The sequence below is a fragment of the Macadamia integrifolia genome, chromosome 3 (assembly GCF_013358625.1).
Source record: "Macadamia integrifolia cultivar HAES 741 chromosome 3, SCU_Mint_v3, whole genome shotgun sequence".
Classification (NCBI taxonomy): domain Eukaryota; kingdom Viridiplantae; phylum Streptophyta; class Magnoliopsida; order Proteales; family Proteaceae; genus Macadamia; species Macadamia integrifolia.
The window spans coordinates 21,178,984-21,199,769 of NC_056559.1; the positions used below are offsets into that span (position 1 = coordinate 21,178,984).

The following is a 20,786-nucleotide window of genomic DNA, read 5'->3' on the forward strand; positions in this document are numbered from 1 at the left end:
TCACAAAAAAAAAACCCCTCCTTCTCGATCCGATCCGAGTTTTGGAACCATGACTGGGAGAGTGCCACAAGGGCAATCACCAATCTTGTTTTTTAATGAAAAAAATCCCCAAAACCGCAAGCGGGGTTCAAGATATCGGAATCGGTCTTGGGATCCAATAGGGCCAATACCGTTCTAATCCTAATACACTGGGTTGTCATAACCTTATAACCTTTAGGCACCATTTGACAACGTTCCATTTCTGCCGTTTCTATGTTTTTTTGTTCCTAGAAATAGAGAAACAACCTAAAAAGTGTTTGATAAAGTTGTTCCGTTTCACCCGTTTCTAAAAACATAAATCAAAATTTATGCCTATTTACAATTCCAGAAACGACTTTGACGAAATAAGTTGGACTTGTTTCATCGTTTCTAGAAACGAATTTGAGAGAAAAAAAAAGTTTGTTGTGCCCGATAAATCTCTCAACTATTGAAACCTAAAAAGAGACAATCGAACCCTCTCTGCCTTTTAAGCATATAATGATACTATTGGGTTTTTTAGTGGCATTATGTCTATAAAAAATATTTTGAGAAGCAAGTCTATCAAACATAAAAAGATCCGTTTTTGTTTCTAAAAACGTGAAAAGTTGTTTCCGCTGATTCTAGACACAGAAATAGAAGAAACCTTATCAAACGGTGCATTAGTCTGTACCAATTCATTGATATTGGCCAAGAATTAGGAACATACAGGGATTCAGGCAGATCCGACCCGATTCCTCAAACCATGATTGCTAGTCGGCGACCAAGTTGTTTAGGGCACTTTTGCTGGTAGACTACACTTTTCTTTTCCAAGTAAATCATCTCTAAGGCTATAGATTTTCCTAGGCTTTATTAGCTGATAATAGATCGTTATCAAAGGAAAAAACTTAGCTGATAATAGACTCAGGGGTTTTGGAGCTGCGATGATGGAGGGAGAGGTCGAAGGGGCATCATTGGCAATAAGCGATAAGATCTCACGCACTAAGGAGCTGCACATAAAGAAGAGGGCACTCAGAAATAAATCTCTTTCTGTTACCTTCAATGACAAAGATCTCAGGTACTTTCTTGGGCCTATAATTTTCTGAGCTAAGAAGTCTGGGTTTTTCTTCCATTAACGCGATTCTTGAACTTCGGTTGTCGTCGAATAGGGACTATGTCTCTGGGTTCCACAAGAGGAAGAAGAAGAGGAGAAAGGAAGCGCAGAGAAAGCTACAGGAGAAGGACAGACTCAAGCGTATTGGGGCCCGTAAACAGGTTCCAATTCCAGTACTACCTCGCATTTTATATTTGGGTCTTTTAAATTGAGAAGATGGTCTTTTTCGTTTCTGAGAAGTAGATGTTAATAGGTTTCGGGAGGATTTGAAAGTGTATTCATAGTAGTATCTAAAGAAGTACTAAGGATGCAGACCTGGTGGAATGGATTAGAAAATAATCTGTTATTTTTTCGATGTGGTTTCTATTGGAGGAAGACAAATGATCCGAGGAAGCAGAGCTGAAACAAGAGTAAGAAATGCCGGTTAGAAATAACAGTTTGGACTTTGGAGTTCCCATCTGTGCGTATTAAGTTTGCTTCTTCCAATATATTGAGTAATCTTAGTATCTAGAGAAACAAAAAATGTTCTAATTTTTAGCTAATTGTTATTGAATAGGAAATGGAAGTTAACCATTGAGATGAAGCACACTTGGTATCCAGTATGGAGCCAACGTCTAAGTATAAGTCATGGCAGCCTCCGGCTGTTCCTGTTCTCTGTTGTTTGCTGCAGGATGCGGTGGACCTTTCAAATTTACTAAGGTTGAGATGAATGTTGTTTTGAAAATCAAATTTGTAAAATTCAGTATTCAAATTAAAACTAAGAAAGCTAATTAACAAAGATAAGAATTAATAAGAAGAAGCTATCCTCAGGTCTTGAATCCATTTTGGTATTTTTACCTAATCTCTAGTTTATACTTCGGTTCGCTGAAGCTACAAGTTCCAATGCAACCACAAAAGTATATCTTAGACTAACCTAAGCATAACCTATTTTTGTCAAGCACTGTCGTCTATCGCTTTCGCTTAGTACGCTTAATTTGATTGGTTAAAGGCTATCGTTAGTGTTTGCCAAAAATAAACATAAAATACAATTATCTAAATAGAATAAATGAATCACAGAGACAAATATTCTAAACTAATTTAACTATTGAAAATCATCCATAATGGGAAGGGCTCTTTAACATCAAACAATCAAGTATATGTTACAACTAATATTAAATAATAATAAATCAAACCTTCATCTAAACTTAAGGATAGAAAGGGGACTTAGCCGCTCATGGTGCGAATGAACGAAGGGCAGCAATGACAATGTTCTTCGATGGAGACACAAACACATGTGAAGGGATTTAACGGCGATGCGATGGTGATGATGGAACCTCGGTGCAATGGAAATGATCTCTGTGCAATGCTGTCCAGGAAAATCCATCCAGAAGAAGGTGCGATCCAAGAAGTAGGGAGAACTATGAAAAGGGGAGAAAAACCAGCCAAAAAGGGATAACATGTGTGTGGGTGGATGTGTCAGAGATGGATATGGAAGGGGCAATGTATGGCCTAGAGAACAAGTGTGAAGAGTACCCAAAAAGAGAAGAGGACCGAGAGAGAGATTCAAAGGAGAGAGAGGGGTGCGTGAGATGAAGAGAGATGGAATTGGATTAGGAGAGAAAAAGAAGGAAAGAGAGATTCAGTGTAAGAGAGGGATTAGGAAAGTGAGAATAGATAGGAGTGCGTGTGTGATGTGAGAGCAAGGAGGAGAGAGACGTGGGATTAGGATAGAAAGAGTAGAAAAATCGTGGTTAGGGGGAGATAAAATAGGAGAGATGGATTTGGCGAGAGAGAAAAAGAGATGGATTAGCGTGAGATGGGGGAGAAAAAGGAGGGAGGAATTGGAGGTCGAAGAGAGTTGTCCAAGAGAGAAAAGGAAAAGAGAGATCGGGAGAGATTAGGATAAAGGGAGAGAGAAAAGAGAGGGAGGAAAGAGGGATAACTTTTAGGACAAAGAGAGAAAGTAAAAGAGGTGGAATTGTGAGAGGAGATGGAATCGTGGGCTGAAGTTGTATTAGGGGAGAGAAGAGAGGAAAAAATTATAGGAGAGATGTTTTAGGAAAAGAGGGAGAATCCTACTCTAATTTGGACAAGGAAAGAGAAAAGGATGAGAGAAAGTAGGAGAGGTAAGAAGAGAGATAGGTGAGAAACTGTGGGATTCCTTTCCTTATTTTTAATTTTTTTTTTTATTTTCTTTCCTTCTCTCTTGAAAATCATTCTACCCCTGAAATCCTGCAATCATAAAATATCATATTATATAGCCAAATTAATTATGAACATTAAATTAATATTAACACTTAAATAATAATCTCATGAATAATTACGACCCTATCAGTACTCTTTGTTGATGTATTTTCGAGTTTTAGTTATTTATTGATCCCAGACATTAGAATATCATCAACTGAAATTCTGATGATATTCATAATCAATGGAATGGGGTTTCATCTTTCACGGTCTCATCATCCTTTGTTCCAACACTGAAGCAAGCACAATGCCAACTTTTGACATCAATCCACTATGCCGGGAACAGCTGTAGATACAAAAACTAATCAAGGCATGCTTCTAAACTTCTGAACCTGACAAGCGAATAAAATGGTGATTGAACTAGTTTTTTTGCTGTCATGCTCATTAACGTTTTTATTAACATTTTTTATGTTAATGATTATTAACTGAAATTTCTCTGCTATGGTCGCTTGCAATTGATCAGTTGCAAATGGCAAGATGGAGAAAATACCATTACAATCTCTGTAGAGGTACTGCTTATTGGATTCATAAAAAGTTTTAACCCGAGTCACTGGAATGACCATTCACCTTCTATTCCTGCCTTGCTTATGTGCGAATGGTGAGCTCATGTTATTCTATTCTCTGTCAGATTCCATTGCATTCACCCATCTTCAAAGAGCAAGCTTCTAATAATATTATATAGTTTCTCCAACTGAATCAAAATCCAGAATCTGTATCAGGCTCAACTTTCTTCAGGAACATGTGTTAACAATTTCTCCTGGTAATGAATGTGCAACAGCTTTAAATCACTTACCTTGGCTTTTACATAATACATGAACACCTGTTGTTATCACTTCCAGACAGCAGCAGCGGGATAAGTGGATGCGAGAGCAAGAGCTGTAACCAAAAACTGAAAAATTAGCATGTTTTGATGGCGATCTGGCTACCCAAGGATTAAGGATTAGAAAACCACAATTGCACTGAAGGGTTTAGCAACCAGATTTAATAGTAATCAATTTACAAAGTTTGCCAACCGATACTCTATTTTGTTCAATCATGTACATATAATCTTTTAGATATTCTCCTTAAGGAAAGTGGATTCCTTGTTGAGCATCTCTTTCGTTCACAACCAAACACCATTAATCCATCATACTGTTGCGTGGTTCGGGAGATCAATTGTTGGTACACAAAAACCCATAAATAGGAACCTCTTATGTTTAGGGATCAATCGTAAGCTACTAATGAGAGTCATGTTCCCTAATGATTGACAATTGATGTTAGACTAAATTACCAAAGGGTAATTAGTCCTTGTAGGATCCATCATAAACTCCAATATGCAAATCAAGTTCAGTTTCAACAGAAAACTCAGATCTAGAAAATAGGGCTGAATATAGGAGATTTAGATTACTCACAAACAACAGTTCAATTGAAGCTAAATTTTGGATCGAATGGATATCCTATGTCAAACCATCAAAATCTGAACAAATTCTGCCAGCTAGATTGAGGGATCTGCTGGTCACAAGAAAAATGAAACTTTTAGTGATCTTCAAGAACTAGGGCTGGAAGGGTTGAATGATCCTCAAATTTGGATCGAGTGATCCTCCTAAGGTTCTCAACAAACCCTCAAAGTCCTACAATGATCAAAGATCTGACTTGGAAGTTACGTACTCGAACATTCTTCTCGGGAAAACCCTGAACTTGGAATCGATAGACTTTGTGTGTCTCTTCTGATCAGCAATCTCAGAGGGCTTTAATCTCACTTTAAACAGTAGAAAAATATAAAAAAAAAATAGAAGAAGAAAGAAAGGAAGAGGGTGAAAATCAATGGAGGAAGAAAGGGGGATTGGGAAGGGCTATCTCAGCTTGGGTCTCTCACCCTCAGCTCTCTCAGTTGAACTAACTTTTCTCAGGTCCAAGAAGTAAGAATAGCTCATAAACAATTTCATAAATCAATTTATGTCTTTTTGTTACAACAATGCCTCTTTATTTTCACATTGGCCACGCTGGGCTCTGTCCACCTCCGGCAACAATCACATCGTACTGTAGATGTATTATCCCGGAAAGGTTCATCGGACGTGCCACATGAGTTATCCAACACTTTATACCCCCTGTTGGCAAGGGTTAGGAAAGAAATCAGATAAATCGATCTCAGAATTCTAGGGTTTCAGTAACAGAATAGAAAACAGGGAGTGGGGTTGATTTGAAAACACAAAACATAAATAGTGATCAAAGAACCAAGGGCTAAACATACCTAACTATTGAATTCAATTTGAGGTCTGAAAACAGGGTAAAAATCACTACAGGACAGGGGTTGGGTGATTTTAATTTCTAGAAGCTCCACTGATCTGATGGGAGCCAAAGATGCTTTGAGTCTTCTCCTTAGGGAGGGGAATACTTGATCGATAGGGAAAGGGCATCAGCTGGGTGGATGGCCTGGAACAATAATGGATTGGAGAGCAAGAAAAGGAGGATTCTCAGAACAGAAAATTAGAAAGTAATGAGTTGATTGTTTTACCTGGGATGGATTGAGAATAGATTAGGGACCTTGGATGCTTGAATAACCATATAAGTGGTAGATAAATTTTAGAGAAGAAACCTCTCGGGTTTCACATCGTAGAGAGTCAATTGGATCAAACACCAATTCCAACAATCTTGATCATAACATAAGACAATACTTCATGGAGAAGACAGGAGCAGCATAAATTCTTTATCAAAATCGTGGGCTGGACAGAAACTCCACTCGATAGGCCTATTGAGGCCTTTCCTTCCTCGTATATTTCTTCAGTTTTGCATCAGTCTGGAAGCAACGGAAAATGTTTTTCTAGCAGATATTAACCAACCCTACCTATGGACAACAATCGCCCATGCAGTTATGCAAATCAATTATGTTTAAATCACATCAATATGGATTTGATGGACACACTTCCTTCACTAGGCTAACATCCTATCAGCCAACCTTGGCATCTCACTAAGGAATACTGCCTCTCACAACATCATTCTGAATCCCACAAAACATAGAAGCAGCAAAAGCCAACTTTATTCAATATAGAAAAATCATGGGGCCCTATGGCCTTAACATTCTTAATAGGAACTGAATACTGTTTACAGTAGGAGAAAAAAAGAACTAAAGTAAACATGGGAAATCCCATCCAAATAAGTATAGGTATCCCATAAGGCAAAAACTCTTTGCTAGAATAGGTCGCCCACTAAGTTAGAACTCTATCTGTAGTAGGACTCTACCCAAATCAGGAATTAAACAATTACTTAATAAAATAAACCAACTCGAATAAACCCATGGTTTGAGGAAGACCAGAACTGAACCTGGTTCAGTCTTGAACCAGAAAATGGCCCAAAGCAGAATTGCATAACTGAGTTGACTCAGAACTGTATGACTGAGTTGGGGTCTTCCTAATCCTTCCGTACTTTGTAGAACACCTTTCATGGTGCTGATTTGCACTAACTCTCCTCGGCTTGAAAGCATCTGTCTCCAACGAATGGAGTAGGGACATGTAGAGGTCATACATTTCCGGGTTGAGCCACATGAAATCGTCGGCGTATATCCATGTACAGTCAGTTCTTCGACGACCTTTCTATTGACAAGGAAGGAATGGTGACCATTTCCCTTCCAATTGACAGTATATTTGTTGTCCAAAATATCCTCTATCTCATCTTCAATGGATGGAACAATCTGGGGAGCCGTACGGTATGTTCTGCATCTCCCTTGTTTGAGTGGTCACCCAAGTCGATCGTAATATCTGCCACATTGATTGATCATAAGATCGGTCACATTGAAGATGCATTTCCCTCATTAGAGTGGTGACCCAAGTAGATCATAAGATCGGCCACATTGAAGATTTTGATTATGCCCATGTCCGCAGGCAAGTCAAGCACATAAGCGTTTAGCCCAACCATGAGCTATGCGAACCATCCGCATCTCTCTAGGTAGACGTCGACACCTCATTTTGTTACCCCAAAGGTGTGCACATCGGTGATGAAGGTGGTATTGAAGACATTTATAGGCCTTATTTGAGTGGGTTTAGAGTTCTTGTATATACCTTTGAGCAGTTATGGAAATTGTAATTTCATTCGGTTCTGTTTCGGTTTTAGGCTAAAAACTGTTGGTTTGAACTGTTTCAAACGAAGTATAACCCATATAAACTGAACCCGAAAGGAACCTTGACCATACTAAACCCTAAAAGCTAAAACACGAGTTGTAAGATTTCAGTTTTCACTTCGTCTCTCCTGCCCTGATCTTCGACTATGAACTTTCTTCACTTCTCTTCTGCAGTTCTGAAACTATGCTTGTTTCCTCTTTCGTGCCTTGCTTCTTAAAGGCCAGTACAAGACATGAATGTATGAACTGAAGAAGTTAATCCAAGAAAACCGAATAAGTTAAACTGAATTACGGAGACCATATATGTACTGAATATAGAAAAACCGAACGGGAAACCGAATATAGAAAACTCAATAGGAAACGAATAATACTGAACTGATTCGTTTCGGTTTCGGTTTGAGGTTATGAAAAATATTTGGTTTTCAGTTTGTACATATTTTATCCTGAACCAAAACACCAGAATCGAACCGATTGACACCCTTATCTTCCTATGCTTCCTATTGGCCACTGAAATCTGCATCATGTGTCTCATGTAATTCCTTACCATATCACATTTTGGGTGAGAGAGGAATCCTGAAGTAGATCCCTGCGACTGTAATCTTACTACAACACAATTTTTTTGTTGGGGACCCTACAAATGTATCTTTTGAGTGTATAATCTAACATGGGGAACTGTATTAATTTGTTTCCTTTGTTTTGTACTTGATTTAGCTGGTCTGCGAGTTGGCTGAGAAAAAAAATTGGTGTTTGGATGTATTAGTATTGAATAAATGAGTAATATAAAGTAAGAGGATCACTATCTAATTATATATTAACAACCATCATAGGCATGGTTTCAAGTATCGGTATTGTCTGAGACCGATCCCCGATCCCTGATCGATCCAGATCGGTTACCCGAATCGTTTCAGGGGTAAAACAGTAAAAAAACATACTTTTTTGTGAAAAACAAGGGGTAAAAATGACCGATACACACTGATCCTGTCCGATACCGGTACTGATCCGGATCGGATCCGTATCAGCAGAGACTGACACCGGTACCAATACCAAGAACTAAATCCATGATCTTAGGTGGTCTGGATGGTTGTAAGAGTCTTAACATCTGATTCTGAACCAATTGAAATGGATTCACCATTTTTAGTTAGTAGGTTTGGTGGGGATTAGCAAGGGAGGTTTAAACTTGACCAGACCTTGAGTTTAACCCAAACTGGCCCTACAACTGTAGTTCCAATTGTTCAACATTCAGCTAGTAAGACTCCAAACCTAAAATTGGTTAACCCAGATCAAGTGAAATTACAAGTTTTCAGAGTTCCGACTAGAAATGATTCATTCAATTTTGTATTCCTTACCTGGATTTTGTGTATTCATTGCAGAGGAAACTTGAGAGAGAGCATGCTCTATATGGTGGAGTTGAACCATCCAGTGATATAGGACCTGATGAACTTGGTGATGGCAATGAACAGGAAGAAGAAACTGAGTTGACTGCATCAGTTTCTGGTATGATACATTACCATAACTACAAATTAGAATCTCTAAATTGGACATGAAACTCATCCATCCATAGATATAGGATGTCATATTCTTTAAATGCTTGCAAGAAGAATGGAGCTAGCAGTCCGTGAGAGAGAAAAATACCCTTGTAACTTATGGCTGCAATCATCTGGATTCTGGACCATAGATGGTTTTAGTGCATTTTATTTGCAAGTTAGATATCAAGTGGTGACTCCCCCTTCCCCGTGTGTGATACCCAAGAACAGAACTTGGATCTTAGAGATCCTAGAGATGAGAATACAGCAACTCCAAGGCCCAAGAGACAGATGCGGAGACTCAATTGGTTACAAGATTACCAGACTAACTAATTAGTTAGTCAGTTAATAGAGTTGTTAGGTTAGCTCACTTGGTAGCTAATCTACCATGGTTAGTTAAAACAGGGTATTCTTGTAATAGAGTAGTTAGTTTGGAGGTTTAAATACAAGAATTGTATACGTCAAAGGCATTGTTGAGAAATAAATCAAGAATCTTCTTCTTTCCCTAATTTCTGTGTTTTAGGAGTTTTCAGATTCTTAAACTCGAATCAAGGATCATTTTGGTGCTTTCATCAAGTTTACCATGGCCGACAACACTCGTGCAAGGCAGACTGAAATCACCCTAAAGAGAATCTCTTCCTAGATGACCAACTTGCAGAAGCAGATGTGTGAGGAGTTCATGTCAGTTCTTCCAATACAACAGAAATTGGTGCAATTAACTGCAGATCTTGAAGCTAATAGGGGTTCTTCCCATAGTTTTTAAGGCGACGAAGGCGTTTGAGGGTCTTTCGGAGCACCTTAGCGATAAGGCAGACATAAAGCGTCGCCTTATCGACTAAAGCGTTCCTGTAAATTTTTTTTATAAAACCAATCTATTTGGCTCAAATCCTAGTTCAATTCTATTACTCATCTGTTAAATAAATATTAAAGATTCATATTCATACCAATGTAAGATATTCATCAAGAAAACAAATCAATAAAGTGAATAAAGTAAGTTCATCTTCATCTTCATCAATCATCAATCATCAATCATCAATCATCAATCATCATAACATATTAACATATAATATAAATACATAATTATGAAACAAAATTATAAATATAAAGAAAAGAAGACATAAAAAATACAAATATTTATTATACTTACCTCTATGATGCCAAAATAAGTACCTAAGCCCTAAGGTCATCCACTATATTTCTACTCCTGTCAAAGAAGAATGAAGCTCACCACTGCCGGAGCAAGCTCACCGCTGCCAGAGCAAAATGTTCTCCTGGATCAGTGGTTCTTCCTTGTTCCTTGATTCCTTCTCAAAGCCCTTTCTTAAAACCCTTGACAAAATCCAAACCCTGTTTGTGAATCGTGTTTTTTTTTGTTTGTTTTGGTTATTTTTGGTGGAGTAAAGCTGATCCCATACATCTTAAGTGTTAACAAAACCATATACCTACCAATAAAAAATCTATATTTGGAATCTTCATCAAGTAATTTTAAATTGTGTTAAAAAAAAAAAAAAAAAAAAAAAAAAACACCCATAAGGCGCCACTTCACATAAGGCGGAGCACTGCCTTACCATCTCTAGACCGCATCAACGCCAAGTTGCCTTACCAGCGCCTTAAAAACTATGGTTCTTCCTCCCATTTCCCATTTCCCATTTCCCATTTCTTCAAACATAATTCAAAATTTGTTCGTGAAGTGCTGCAAGCTCCATCATCTTCACATCCTTCCAAAGCAATTAGGATGGAATTTCCTTGATTTAATGGCAGCGACCTGTTGGACTGGCTTTTCAAATTATTTCTTCTCCTTTTATCAAATTCCAGAAAACCAAAAGCCGCCTATGGTACCCTTTCATATGGATGGACCTGCATCCAGTTGGTTCCAGTGGATGTCTCATTCCAAGAAATTACGATCTTGGCTTGAATTTGAGGTTGCTCTCAAATTTTGCTTTGGGCCTTCTCCTTATGATGATCCCCAGGGATTGCTGACCAAATTGACACAGTTGAAATTGGTCGTTGAATACCAGACTCAATTTGAAGAATTGTCCAACAAGGTATTTGGATTGCCTGAACAATTCTTGAAGAGTTGTTTTGTCTTTTGTCTCAAGCCAGAAATTAGGAGAGGTGGTGGCACACCAACCTGTTAGCCTACACCATGCCATTGGCCATGCTAGGCTTTAAGAAGATCGATTAAATGAGTTCAAGATGGGAAGCAGAAATTGGTTCCAAAACCAAAGGGTCAACCCTTTCTACTAGGTCCAAGACCACCTGCCCTGCCTTCCACCAATCCCACCCTTGCTAAACTTCCCATCCGAAGGCTTACACCTATGGAAATGCAACAAAAAAGGGAGAAGGGATTGTGTTTAACTGTGAAAAAAAAATTCATCCTGGTCATAAGTGTAAAAACCAGATGGCTCTGCTGTTTTTAGATGGTGAAGCAATCGAAGCCTTAAATCTGGAAGATGAAACTGAAGAAGATATGGTATATTCTCTGCTAACCAAGATCCTGCTGTAAGTCTATATGCCTTGATAGGTCATTCTACTACTAGAACCCTGAGATTGCAAGGGCTCATTGCTAACATGAAGGTACATGCATTGATCGATTGCGGAAGCACTCATAACTTCATTCAAGAGCATATTGTTCAAATATCTTGGCCTCAACATTACACCTTCACAGCATTTTAATGTTTAAGTGGGGAATGGGGAGTACTTAAAGTGTTTAGGAATGTGCTCTGACGTCTCAATCATCTTGCAACAACACATTCACAAAGGATTTCTTCGTCTTTCCATTACAAGGAGCTGATATCATATTGGGTGTTCAATGGTTGCAACTGTTGGGTCCTATCACAACAGACCATGCTAGACTCTCTATGAAGTTTTAGTGGCAAGGCAAGACAGTGTACTTACAAGGAAACGGTATGGACCAAGTTGAGTATATTTCTTTCAGCTAGTTGAAACGGTTAGCTGGAACAGGGGGAATTGCAACTTGTTTCACGTTAATGGCCTCTTCGACTACTCCTATTTCTGGGCAGCAACAACTTTCAACTGAAGTCAGCTTGGATCCGACTGTCCAATCTGTCCTGCAACAATATCAAGAGGTATTCTCTGAGCTATCTGCTCTTCCTCCATCAAGAAGTACAGACCATAGGATTTTGTTGATTGCTCAGGCTACACCTGTTAATATTAAGCCATATCGGTATCCACATTTCCAGAAAAATGAAATTGAGAATTTGGTCTAGAAAATGCTTGATTCAGGAGATATACAACCCTCTACCAGTCCATATAGTTCCCCTGTGGTACTCGTAAAAAAATGGAAGATGGTAGTTGGCGGTTTTGTATAGATTATAGAATACTCCATGCTGTTACCATTCCGGACAGATTTCCCATCCCATCTGTCGATGAATTACTTGATGAATTACATGGGGCAACTGTTTTTCAAAGATGGATTTTGATCAGGTTATCAACAGGTTTGAATACACAAGGATGATATTCCTAAGACTGCTTTCCAAATGCATCATGGGCATTACGAGTTCTTAATAGTGCCTTTTGGTCTCACGAATGTTCCATCCACCTTTCAGTCCACTATGAACCAAATTTTCCAACCATTCATGTGAAAGTTTGTTATTATATTCTTTGATGATATCTTAGTTTACAGAAAAAAGATTTCCGAGCATGTGAAGCATTTGCAGCTTGTACTTCAATGTTTAGCACAACACCACTTGTTTGCTAAGAAGAGTAAATGCACGTTTGCTTGCGCATCAATTGATTATTTGGGTCATGTGATTACGACTTATGGAGTGGAACCTGATAACACAAAGATAGAAGCCATGCTTAGCTGGCCAGTACCTCAAAACCAAAGGCAACTAAAATGATTTCTTAGTCTAATGGGCTACTACAAACGCTTCATCAAAAATTTTTCCAAGCATGTGAAGCAATCGCAGCTCCCCTCACGGACTTACTTAAGAAGGATGGATTTTCTTGGAATCCTCAGGTTGAAGAGGCTTTTCATTCTCTCAAACAGGATAGATTTTCTTGGAATCCTCAAGTTGAGGAGGCTTTTCATTCTCTCAACACAAGCTATGACAGAGGTTCCGATGCTAGCTCTGCCCGATTTCTCTCAACCCTTCACAACAGAAATTGATGCTTCAGGGTCTGGAATTGGGGGCCATGCTCTGCTACAACAAGGCCACCTGATCGCCTTCTTTAGCAAAAAAATTATGACCTAAAATGCAGCATGAGTTGACTTATATCGGGGAATTGTATGCCATCACTACGACAATGGCTTGATGGTGATAGTACTTGTTGGGAAGCAGGTTTTACATCCTCACAGATAAGAAAAGTTTAAGGGGCTAATGGATCAGGTCATTCATACCCCAGCCCAGCAATATTATTTGATTAAACTCCTTGGTTATAAATATGAAATTGCTCACAAACCTAGGAAGAAAACACAACTGCTGATGCGTTATCTTGACTGTACACTCAAGGCACAAGTGCATCATCGCTCATGGCCATTTCAGTCCCCATTTTTCATTTTTTGGGTCGAGCAGCGGGAGGACCCTGACATCTTGCAATTAAAGGCCAGCATCTCTTCCCAACCAGATCACTTGGCTCCGTGGTCAGTGAGAGCGTGACTCCTCTACTACTGTGGCAAGTTATATTTAGGCAGAAATTCGGAGCTCAAATCCCTACTTCTTCTTGAGTACTCTGCAGCATGTGGACATGCTGGTATACATAGAACTTACATCCGGCTGGGTACAAATTTCTGTTGGAAAGGTAAGAAACAGGATGTGCAATCATTTGTACAGTAATGTCTCCCTTGTCAGCTAACTAAGAGCCTCACAGTTCCACCGCTTGGTTTGTTACAACCTTTGCTGGTTCCGGAGCAGGTTTTGGAGGATGTTAGTATGGATTTCATCAATCATCTTCCTCCCTCCAATGGCTTCAGCGTTATGTTGGTGGTTGTGGACATATTTTCAAAGTTTGCCCATTTCAGGCCTTTTCCAAAAGCATTAGAATACTGGAAAAGTGGCTGCTGTTTCTGTAGATATTGTGTGCAAAACACATGGCTTTCCCCGTTCTATTGTGAGCGATAGAGACACAATCTTCTTAAAGTCTATTTTGGTGGGAGCTGTTCAAATTGCCAGGGATCGAACTACAGATGAGTTCAGCCTATCACTCACAAATGGATGTGATGCAGATTAATCACCAAAAAAAGCTTATTTTATTAGGATTAAGCCTAGGGTTGAGTTCCATACATGTTGGACCTTTGATCCCTTGTGTTTTGAGTGTAATAGACCACTTTTATCGATCTAAAAGGGGGGCCTAAGGATGCATACGGGATTACTAATTAGTTTTCATTTTCATTAGTTTCCTTTTTAGTTGGATTTGATTTGAGTTATGTTTGTTTCCTTAGGAGTCAAGTTATTAATTGAGTCAAGTCATTAGTAGTTAGTCTCCTTTTTCAACTTGTTTCTAATTTCAGTTTTTAGTAACTATTGATTAGGAGAATATTTGGTTTCCTTTTTAGGACCTTCTATTTTGTAATTCTCTTCCCCATCAACATTATAAATAAAGAAAAGGAGGCTTCTAAAGCTCAAATGATTTTGAAAAACAAATTAATGGCTGTTGCCATTGTCTTCGTCATGGAGATTTGTCTTGTATTTGATCAAGGCTGAAGGAATTGGTGTTTGATCCAATTGACTCTTTGCGGTGTGAAGCCTAAGAGGTTCCTTTCAAGTGTTTTATTCTTCTCTTTTCAAGCTTTATTATTAAGGTTCTACTGTTGCCAAACAAATCAGGTATTTATTCTATAACTTTTCTGCCCAGAAAATTCTGAAATAGAACCTGTCGGGCTTTTCTGCTGGAGCTAGTTCCAGCCATCAATTAGTCTCCAAACTAAGGTCAATTGTTCCCCTATATTCCCTAATGGATCGACCCAAAGTAGGTCTGATTCTAAGCTGTTGTTACAGAGATATTCAAAATCTCTGGATTTTTGTCCTGTAATGCATCTGCTAGAATTTTAATAAAATCGATATTCTAAATTGTTATTTCTGTTCTGCTGTTTTCTGCTACTGTTTTGGGACTGCTTCACTTTATTAATATTGCTGGTTATTAGCTTATTGGGTCTACTGAAGTATGGGTTAGATAGTGTTGAGTATTGTGATCGATAGCTACTGTTATCATTTTTTTCTGTGGTCTGATTTTTTCTTGCTGGTACATCAATCTGCTATGGATTATTGTGGAGGTTATGTGGTTGTTCTTTGGTCTAAAAGTTCCTACAGTCTTGGGTCTGGTTTGATTGTCAATTCCAGTCCTACATTAAGTGGTATTAGAGCATGGCTGAGAACAACACCCCCACCCTAGCTTCTCTTATGGAGATGTTACAGACTATGAGGACTGAGATGAAGGCTAAACAACAAGCCTTACAGACTAAATTGAAGGCTGAATTGAATGTTAGGTTGTTGAATGAAGAGACCCCACCACAATAGCCTGCTGGCGATTCACGTACAACACCCGAAGTGGAAACCCCATTGAATGTAGTTTCTTAGTTGACTAACAGGAGAGCAAACCCTAATATGAGAGCACCACAGAGGGTTCCGGTAACACAACTTACTTTTAAAGAGTATGTAAGAGGATATTTTGAGACTAAGCGTCCTGTGCAACAGAAGTACTCTGGAGATTCACAGAAGGTCAAGCTCGATCTGAAGGAGTTTGATGGGATACATGACCCCCAATTGTTCTATGATTGGGTAGTGGCATTGGACAACTATTTTGATCATTATGAGTTACTTGAGGAACGAAAGATGAAACTAGCTCATGCAAAGCTAGTTGGGGCTGCTCGTGATTAGTGGAGGACCTATGAGCAAGAACTTGAAGACTGTGGTGGAAAACCTACGACTTGGGAGGAGATGAAGCCTAAACTATCTGACAAGTATTTGCCACGTAACTTTAAGGCTCGCATACAAGACCAACTGAACTCTCTTCGTCAAGGGACTATGACTGTTGCAGAGTATATGAACAAATTTAATGCATTTTATTCTTGTACATGCATTAGGGAGAATGAGAGGCAATTACTTTCTCGGTTTCGACTGGTATTGTGAGTTGAAATTAATAGGAGAATTGGTGTTGCTAATGTGTATACAGTGAGAGATTGCTTTGATAAGGCACTTCGAACAGAAAAACTTATAGCACAGCCAGGTAGAAGGTTTAGTTACCAAGCTGGGGAGGTTAAGAAAAAATTTTCAGCCACTAAACCTAACACTTTAGCACCCCCAAGAGCCACAGCTCCTTTATGTGAAGTGAAGATACCTCTATTCAAACCAAAGAACTTGAAGTCAAGGTTCACATTGAAGAGATAGTTCTTGAAGCTTCAAACATAGAAGGTCAAGAGGTAGAAGATTCCACTGAAGAGTTCTATATTGAAGAGAGCATAGTAGACAAGACTGAAGCCGTGGAAGATGAGGTAGTGATTGAAAGCACTCCACAACAAGTCTTTGAGATTCATGATGAGAAGGAAGAGTTTGTTCCAATCCTTGATGAGAGGGTTACCAACGTTGGTGACTCTATTCATACAACATTCACAGTTGGTACCGATTCAGAGATCGAACATACAGAGTTTGTTATGCCATCACAGTTCTTCGAAGAGAAAGCTCCACGCCTTGAAAACTGCATTCCACAAGTTCACAAGCAACCGGAATTTTGTTTGGGAATGGTTAAAGCTGCTACGCACATGTTGTTTCCCCCTCATCACTCCAAAATTCGAGGACGAATTTTTTCAAGAAAGTGAGAATTGATGCAGATTAATCACAAAAAAAAACTTATTTTATTAGGATTAAGCCTAGGGTTGGATTCCATACATGTTGGGCCTTTGATCCTATGTGTTTTGAGTGTAATAGACCACTTTTATGGGTCTAAAATGGGGGGCTCTAAGGATGCATACGGGATTACTAATTAGTTTTCATTTTCATTAGTTTCCTTTTTAGTTGTGTTTGATTTGAGTTATATTTGTTTCATTAGGAGTCATGTTATTAATTGAGTCAAGTCATTAGTAGTTAGTTTCCTTTTTCAACTAGTTTCTAATTTCAGTTTTTAGTAAGTATTGTATTAGGAGAATATTTGGTTTCCTTTTTAGGACCTTCTATTTTGTAATTCCTTCCCCTATCAACATTATAAATAAAGAAAATGAGGCTCCTAAAGCTCAGATGATTTTGAAAAACAAATTAATGGCTGCTGTTATTGTCTTCGTCATGGAGATTTGTCTTATGTTTGATCAAGGCTGAAGGAATTGGTGTTTGATCCAATTGACTCTTTGCGGTGTGAAGCCCAAGAGGTTCCTTTCAAGTGTTTTATTCTTCTCTTTTCAAGCTTTATTATGAAGGTTCTACTGCTGCCAAACAAATCAGGTATTTATTCTGCAACCTTTTTGCCCAAAAAATTCTGAAATAGAACCTATCGGCCTTTTCTTCTGGAGCTAGTTCTAGCCATCGATTATTCTCCAAACAAAGGTCGATTGTTCCCCTATATTCCCTCATGGATCGACCCAAAGTAGGTCTGATTTTAAGCTGCTGTTACAGAGATATTCAAAATCTCCGGATTTTTGTCCTGTAATGCATCTGCCAGAATTTTAACATAATCGATAGTCTGAATTGTTATTTTTGTTCTGCTGTTTTCTGCTACTGTTTTGGGACTGCTGCACCTTATTAATATTGCTGGTTATTAGCTTATTGGGTCTACTGAAGTGTTGAGTATTGTGATCGATAGCTACTGTTATCCTTTTTTTCTGTGGTCTGATTTTGCTTGCTGGTATGTCAATCTGCTGTGGATTATTGTGGAGGTTATGTGGTTGTTCTTTGGTTTAAAAGTTCCTGCAGTCTTGGGTCTGGTTTGGTTGTCAATTCCAGTCCTACATTAGGATGGACAAATCTGAGGTGCTCAATAGGTGTCTCGAACAGTATCTTCAGGGCATTCGCGGCAGATCAGCCAACACACTGGAGTAAATATCTAAACTGGCTGAGTTTCACTATAATACAGCATTCCATTCATCCATCGGAATGACTCCGTTTGAGGTGGTTTTTGGGAGACTTCCCCCTTCCATTCCAGCATATTGTCAGGGCAGCACCAAGTTAAAAGCTTTAGATCAGGACCTGGGTACCAGAGCTGAGATTTTACAACTACTCAAGGATCATTTTTCATGCTGCCCAAGCTAAAATTAAGGCCAAGACCGATCTACACAGAACCTATATTCAGCTTAAGGTGGGTGACTCTGCTGGTGAAGCTTTAAACATATAGACGAACAATTGCAGCCAATAGAGCCACCAATAAGTTTAGTAAAAAGTACTTTGGCCCCTTTTAGATCAACAAGAAAATCGGCAACGTTGCTTACAAACTGCAACTTCCTTCTGGTTCACGTATACAACTTGTTTTTTATATTTCTAAGCTCAAACTTTACGAGGGAGATCCTGCCACTAGTACGGGGTGTCGAGTTACTTGTGGATAATGAGACCACTCATCCCATGTTTGAACCTTTAGCTGTCATTGGCAAATGGAAAATACGGAGGCAAGGTTCTTGGGTTCCTCAAGGTTTAGTTCAATGGAAGAATTTGTCGTTAGAGGAAGCTTCATGGGAGGATCCTTCGCTTCACCTTGAGGCCAAGTTTTTTCTCCATGGAGGTGGGAATGATACCCAAGAACAGAACTTGGATACTAGAGATGAGAATACAGCAACTCCGAGGCCCAAGAGACAGACCCGGAAACCCAATTGATTACAAGATTACAAGACTAACTAATTAGTTGGTCAGTTAATAGAGTTGTTAGGTGAGCTCACTTGGTTAGCTAATCTACCATGGTTAGTTAAAACAGGGTATTCATGTATTGGAGTAGTTAGTTTAGAGGTTTAGATACAAGAATTGTATACAAGTCAAAGGCATTGAGAAATAGATCAAGACTCTTCTTTCCCTAATTTCTGTGGTTTAGGAGATTTCTGATTGTTGAACTCGAATCAAGGATCAGTGTGCCTCATCTGTAGGTGAATGGTGTCCAAAAACCTCCGGTGTCTTGGATACTGTTTATCACCTTAAATTTCATCTTGTTACTCCTTCGCTAGATTCTACGCAGATTTTTTTTTTTTTCGATTTCAAACTAGATGTTTGTCTTTCATTCACCACACCTTTTTTGCAGGGACAAAATCGTATGACAATGGAGACATGAAAATAACAGTAACAACAAGTGAGATATCTCATGAATACGATGAACCTTCCAGGGAAAAGAGTCAAAAGACGCAAGTCATCCCAAGAATAAGTGCAGAGAGTGAAAAGAAGCACAGCATACCCGTGCAAAAGAGGACATTCAAGAACAGCTCAAAACATAAAACGATGAGAAAGCCGCAAAAGAGACAAAATGACAAGGATGGCAAGAAGAAGAAGAAGCACTAGAAAAGATTTTTCCTTTTTTTAGTTATCCAGCATGGGTGCTGCTCAATTTAGTAGAAGATTTGATGATTGGTTAGTCATAATATATTTAAAAAGCAAAATGCTTGTACTAACTGCAGATTAGGAAATTGAAGGGTTTCAACATTTCCAGTGAAGTCAATGGATAATCAACTACTCTTTTGAATATCTTTTATTTGGACTATGTACAAAAAAGGGGGAGTTATTCCCAATTTCATCTGATCATCAATCATTTTGCAGTCAGATTTTACCCGCAAACATTTTATCATGGTTATTCACAGCCCTTTATATTCTGAATTAGCTATCCTTCTCAAAAATTATTCAGGTGGCCACTTGAAAATAGAAAAAACATTGGACATATAGGTTACCCTATAGCTCCTCACTGTTGAATTTTGGCCCATTTTAGTTCGAAGTGAAATAAAATTGAAAGAAAACAAAAATAGAAATTTTGCTAAAATAATTTACTAAACATTATCCAAGAATTTTACCATCTTATTTTCTTAATGTAATCGGCTGCAGATGTTCTCGTACCCCATTATTTCCGACCAAGCACCCCAATTAAAGTCCCCTTTTTTGTAATTTCTTTTTATTCCATCTAATTTAATTTAACCGCATAAAATTTTATTTTACTTCACTCTAACCAAACAATTTGTGGCAAGATGAAGCAGCAAAAAAGTTTTTCCTTTCACCTCCGTTTGTTTGCAAGGGGAATCATAGGGAAGGGAAGTAAAATTTTTTGACTTCAAAAAAAAAAAAAAAAAAAAATTGTAATCATTGGCCATGTGACTATACCCCTAGTTTCAAATGATTCCATATTTGATTATTAAATTTCATTTTGTTTTGCATATAAAACCGTATCAAGTTCTTCACGAAGTTTGAGACAAAGGAGAGAAAAAGAGTTTCCCTATGGCCTCATTTTGAGACATTATGGCTTTGGGGTTAACCTGATAACAAAGAAGGAATCTATAAAATGTAAAAGAAAAATGTATTATTACTCAATATTATTCGAAATTTGTGTAATTTATACTTTATAAAATCAGATGGCGTAAAGATTACAAAAGCTTATTTTTAAGTTTCAAAATTTCAGTTCCCTTCCCTTTATATTTCTCTACAACCAAACATAGTCTTCATAGTTCATTTAAAAAAAAAAAAAGAATTTAGTCATCTAATTGTTTTCTAATGTTGATTTAGTCCATATTCAATTCTTTTATCACACCTGATTCCTTAAAAGAACCCGAATGTGACTAGAATGTTTGCCATCATCCTACAAGACTGTCAGGTTCTCTGAAGTAATACCTTTTTTTTTTTTTTTGGTTAACGACGGGTATCCAGGCCTTTTGGCCTAACTAGTCTCACGGGCCCACCGCATGAATTGAGTCATACCGGGGTTGAATGAGAATCAT

The 20,786-nt window shown here is 38.4% G+C and overlaps 1 protein-coding gene across 1 annotated transcript; it reads left to right on the forward strand.

Annotated features, from left to right (window-relative positions):
• Positions 1–833: 833 nt before the first annotated feature.
• LOC122074007 (ribosomal RNA-processing protein 17) lies at positions 834–19,626 on the forward strand. The gene is made up of 4 exons (XM_042638772.1): positions 834–1,072; positions 1,164–1,269; positions 8,795–8,918; positions 19,115–19,626. The coding sequence occupies exons 1-4, from the start codon at positions 939–941 to the stop codon at positions 19,366–19,368; spliced, it is 618 nt and encodes a 205-aa protein (XP_042494706.1). The 5' UTR covers positions 834–938; the 3' UTR covers positions 19,369–19,626.
• Positions 19,627–20,786: the final 1,160 nt, after the last annotated feature.